The 5673-nt window shown below is 36.5% G+C and overlaps 1 protein-coding gene across 1 annotated transcript in view; it reads left to right on the top strand.

Annotated features, from left to right (window-relative positions):
* The window catches only part of LRP2 (low density lipoprotein receptor-related protein 2), a 131118-nt gene that overhangs the window by 66036 nt on the left and 59409 nt on the right, over positions 1–5673 (top strand). Inside the window, exons 31-32 of the mRNA XM_009894577.1 lie at positions 245–373; positions 4756–4922. Coding sequence (XP_009892879.1) covers positions 245–373; positions 4756–4922 — 296 coding nt within the window. The remainder of the gene's footprint in view (positions 1–244; positions 374–4755; positions 4923–5673) is intronic.

Consider the following 5673-nt stretch of genomic DNA (forward strand, 5'->3'; position numbering starts at 1 on the left):
AGATTTTCTATGATGCAAAAAAATTGAAAACACCACTGTGATAATGGTACTGGTTTTACATGAAAAATTATATCCTGTTACAAGTGTATTGTGTTGCTTGTGGTTCTCGGAAATAACTTACTCTTTGCTTAAAATTAAAAAAATAAAACTGATTTAGTTCTGTGTTGATACTATCAGTAGCAATGAGATTGAATATTCTTTCCAGTCACTCATTCTTACAGTTGCTAATACTTTCTTTTTTCAGGTATCAATTCTTGTGCATCGTCCCCCTGTAGCCACCTCTGCTTGCTTTCTTCATCAGGACCACTTTTTTTTTCCTGTGCTTGTCCTTCAGGATGGACACTTTCTCCTGATAACAGGAACTGCATGAGAGGTAGGGCAGTAATAATGAGAGATGGAAAAAAAAAACCAAAAAACCAGACCTGACACTGTCAGATCCATCCTTCTGTCAGGCAAAAATCATACTTCAGATCTGTGGGCTGCTGCTCATTAAATGAGTTTGGGGGCATTTCAGGCAGGCTTCATTTACGACGCACAGAATGTACTTGGCCTAAAGGTTTGGAGCCAGGTTCTGGCAAGAGCTCAGTCAGAGATTCAGATGCTTCTTTTGGAGAAATGGATGAACCCAGTTTTCTTTTACGCACTTTAAATAAGCTACATTTTAATTTTTTTCAACACATGGAATGTTTTGCTGTTGGAATACATCTGGAAGGAGCTTAGTAACAGTTCGAAACGAAAGCATACTCTCACAGAACGTTGTCTTTCTCATTATAAATATTAAACTGGGAAACCTGTTTTTAAGAGTTGCAATTGCAAGAACGTCAGGATGCAGGACTAAAAGGGACTTTCTTGGTTCTTCAAGTTTGTTTGCTTCTTGTCCTTGACTACCATATTACATGTCCCCTTTCACCAGTCAGGCTCCAGTTTAAGATTAATTTGGTTTCTTGCCCGTAAAACTCACTGAACCTCATAGTTTTGATATTTGGAAACTTTCTGATTTTCATAGAATCATAGAATTGTCTAGATTGGAAGAGACCCTTGGAATCATCGAGTCCAACCATCTACCATACTCTACAAAGTTCTCTTCTACACCATATCCCCCAACACCACATCTAAACATCTCTTAAACACATCCAGGGATGGTGACTCAACCATCTCCCTGGGCAGCCTATTCCAATGCCCAACCACTCTTTCTGTGAAAAATTCTTTCCTCATGTTAAGTCTAAATCTACCCTGTTGGAGCTTGAAGCCATTCCCTCTTGTTCTGTCATTAATTACCTGTGAGAAGAGACCAGCACCATCCTCTCTACAGTGTCCTTTCAAATAGTTGTAGAGAGTGATGAGGTCCCCCCTCAGCCGCCGCCTCCTCAAACTAAACAGTCCCAGCGTTCAAATATAGTCTGTTCAAATATAGTCTTTCCCCAGTTTATTCCCATTACTTATGCCATTGCTGTCCTTCAGGATAAATAGCATCAGTAGTTCTTAATCTCTGGTATATGTTGTATGTATTTGAAGTGACTATTACATTCTTCATCAGACTATTTTGCTAAGAAGTAAGTTGTGATCTTAGGGTTTCCTCTAATCAGGAGAGATGCTCTCTCTGTTCCTAATCACTCTTTTCAGCCTAATGCATTTTGGAATTCAGATCAAAATTTCACAGCTTGAGCATTTTCCCTCCCATGTGAAAAATAAGTATGCCAAATGCAGGAGGTCTAGAAACACAGCCTAAAATTACAGATGCTACAGGTGACGCAGCTGTAACAAAGCTAACCTTTGCAAGCAAAACTTCATAACAAAAAGTACTACTGAATGTTCTTTGAACAGTCCACAGGCCTCAATGACTTCTAAGAACCATTGACCCAATTCATTAAAAAAAAAAAGTCACAAAAATTCAAACCACTGGCAGGCAGTTTGTGACCAGAAATTTGACCAGATTAATTTTGTCTGATGAAGCATTCCTTATTAATTTTTCCATCAGTTGTACAGATATAAAGTGTGCTTTGCTACCTCCATAATAAGGAAGCTCAAATCACTGAAATTTAAGTAGAATTTATCTTTGGGATGAGCTACCACCAGAAATCTCTGTCAGTCAAAAGATAGTTTTCCTTTAAAACTATCTAAATTTTAAAAGCCGTATCATGCTGATTTCCTGCTTGATACTTAACAGTGTGTTCTTTAAAGAGCTATATTGCATTCATGTTTTTCTTACCAGCAGTAAGAGAATTACCAATTTATATAATCTGAAATGAAGTTCAAGTTTGTTTAATCTATCAAAAAAAAAAGATTTCTTTTAGAAATCTGTACTGGTTTTAGTATGTGCAGGCTTATAGAGGGATCATGATGAAAGAAATGGAACATGGCAGTGATGAAACACGTGAACATGTAGAGGTTGACCCAATTTTGCCACTAAATTGAGCTATTGACAGTCCTTATCTTTATTTCCCACATGTTGCTAAGTTTCCTGTGTCTCCTTAGGTACGGTTGTGGCCCTTTTATAAATTGCATAATTGCTCATAATAAATTGTGTAAGAAAGAAACAGAAATATCCTTCTGTGAAGCACAATTCTTTTAAACTATATTATTATTTTTTCTTTTTAGATGGAATTTATACATTTAAACAGTATGTAAAAAAACATCTACAGATTTCAGGAATTTTTTTTAGATAATGTATTTGCTGAAGGTCAGCACATCAGAAAAAGTTATTAAAAATATGCCAATTCCTTTGATGGTAAAAGATTTCAGTTATTGCTAATAATTACAAAGGAATAGGCATTTGCCATTACTTTTCTAATATTTACTATTATCCTTATCCTTGCTGTCATTGTTTACTCTATTAGGCCAGCACAAACTTTCAGAAGAAAGATTAAACTGAGCTGCATGCATTTGGTTGCCCAGTGTCTCTACAAAACAATGATATTGCTGGTCTCTGCCTACTTAGTTCGCATATTAAATACTGCTAACTTCATATTGATGGAAAGGCATTGATTCTAGGATTACACCATTTTGCACATTATTATAAGATTGCCTTTGCACTTATTTTACCTTAAACTGTATTTCAGGTTGATATTAAAGATGGTAATGTAGCAAGCTGTCTTGGAAACAAAACAAGGAATTTGTGTATATTAAAATCTTGTATTAATATGGTAAATTTGCATATTTAATATAACAATACATGAATTTTGTATGGATTATCATTTGCCAGGTAAACCTGTATTAAGTTTAAGAATTGCAGAAATTATATTAATGTCTATCTGATGAAGCTACATAGATTTTTAGATCTGTATAGCTCAGCAAATTTGCTCTATTGTCCATTATATGAATGAGGAATAATCAGACTATAGATTTGCATAGGTGTTAAACTTAAAGGAAGCAATCAGCAAAAAATTTCTGTAGAATATAATTGGTTTAAATGAGGCTATCAAACTTCTAAAGTACAAACAGTCTAGCCTAGAGAATTCACATATCCATAGCAGGATTCAGTAGTGTTGTACTGTGTACAATTAGGAAGGGAATAATGACTCCAGGGTCTTGTATGCATTGGAACAATTTCACAGGAATTTAGCTGTTCTTTGCAAACATTTCATAGAAGAGCATTGGCGTGCCACATTCTTAGGGGAAAAAAAATGGAAGAAGTCCAAGAATTTCACAAACAGAGCTAGCTATAGGTCTTCAGGCAATTGTTTGCCAAAATGTGATTTTTTGTGCTGAGACAAACAAAATCTAAGCTTATGTCAGATTTGATAAATAGTTTGAGCTGCCAGACAGAAGTACAGAGAATAACTTTTGAGATGTGCAATGATGCTGTGGTTTTTGTGTTAAAATTTTCACTGCAAAATTTATATAAATGTATTATTAAGCAGCCAGTAAACAACAAAAACAAAAAACCCCAAACCAAAACAAAAAAAGTCTTTGATCTAGTATAAAAGGGGAAATGGTTTACTGCTACCTTGTATGCAGCAGCAGCAGCCCAGTTCCTTATTAAGAGGTAGCTTGTGCCTATGGAGAGAAGAGGCTAGAATTTGTTCTCCAAAGGCAAAAGCACACGGAAGAGAGGAATTGATGTTCAGGAGATTCTCTTCCCCTACTCCCTAGCCGATGAGGAATGAAGTTGCTGACTCACACTCCACAGCTCTTCAATGCTTTTTCTCAGATCACCTGACTAGATGCCCTTTGTTAATCAGATTTAAGCATAAGGGTAAAAGTTTACCTAAAAGTAAATATATTAAAAGGGAGTATGTCTACTCCTTTAGAGATAAAACAAGAAGACACAGTACTGCAGTTATATTTAATAATAAAGACCAGCAATTGCTGCTGTGACATCGTACCTTGCTTGTGAGTCCTGCTCAATAGGCATTAGAAGCCATCTCGGGTATATCCTGGAGAGCCCTCAGAGCTTTGTCCTGCTGGTTCCCATTCTCAGAGATTTGAAGAAGCTGCTCAGAGCAGCTGCGTGAATGTACTTCCCTTGGCCAGCAATGAGTGATCCTGCCTTATTTACTTCCTCCTTCCCAGAATTTGCTTGCACGTGCATTGTGATTGCACAGTGCTGAAACTTTAAGTGTTAAAACAATAACAGTTACAATAACCTCACTCTGAGTGAGAGAACAAACTTAGAGGTAAGTGTTTGCAAAGCATCACTTGTAACATTCAACCGTTCTCAGCGTCAGGGAATTTGTGGGTGGGAGAGGGGAAGCATACCATAATGCCATTTTCTTGATCAGAAACAACTCTGAATGACGTTGTATGTTTTCACAGTTGAACATCCTTTCCTTATTGCTGTAAGAGATAATATAATTTATGGACTTTCTCTGAACCCTGAGGAGAAGACGAATGATGCTATGGTTCCAATAGCAGGAGTTCAAAATGGTGTTGATGTTGATTTTGATGACTCCGAACAGATGATTTATTGGGTTGAAAATCCAGTAAGTTAGTGTTTGTGTTCAAAATGTGCATTTTAAAGTAATGTTTTTGACTGAAATATATTAGCCTTGCAGGTAAGAATTTTGATAAATATAATTGAAAGGAATGAAAGGGTATTTTGGGGTTGATTTTTTTGTTTGGTTTTTTCCCCCTAGGGTAAGATAAAGAAGCTTTATGTCTTTTGTAAATTAGTTTTCATCTTTGTCAGCTGAAATATTTGATTAATGCTATTTCTGTCTCAACCTTAGACATGAACAGGAAATAATGGAAAGCATTGACAGAACCATACTCTCAGCCCCGCTTTGCTATTGTCCACTCTTTCTCTTCTCTCTTGACTTAGGACTTAATTCTGCAAACACAAGCAGAACACTTCTCTCTGGGAGCGATATGTTGGACACAGTGGCCCTGAACATTAGAATGAAAATGCATGCATCTAGTCTGAGCACTTAATGAAGTAACATAGTAGAGAGGCGTCTTTTTCTTTAAGTAGAAGAAAATGGTTGCACAGTCACAGCAATTTCCAGGTAGCATGTATAAGGCTTACAGATCTAAAAACCGGTTTGAACTAATTTTTAATGGTTGATTATAATTGTTTGACTAAGCATTTTTAATGCTTGTCCTGAACTGAGAAATGACATGTGTTCCCTAAGGCTAACTTCCCGTAAGAAATTCCCGATTTTTGCAGATGGACACTTCAAAAAAAAATCTCTGGCAGTCAGGGAGAAGGACGTGATAGGAAACTGCTGGTTCAGC

This window comes from Charadrius vociferus, unplaced genomic scaffold (assembly GCF_000708025.1).
Source record: "Charadrius vociferus isolate BGI_N301 unplaced genomic scaffold, ASM70802v2 scaffold161, whole genome shotgun sequence".
NCBI lineage: Eukaryota > Metazoa > Chordata > Aves > Charadriiformes > Charadriidae > Charadrius > Charadrius vociferus.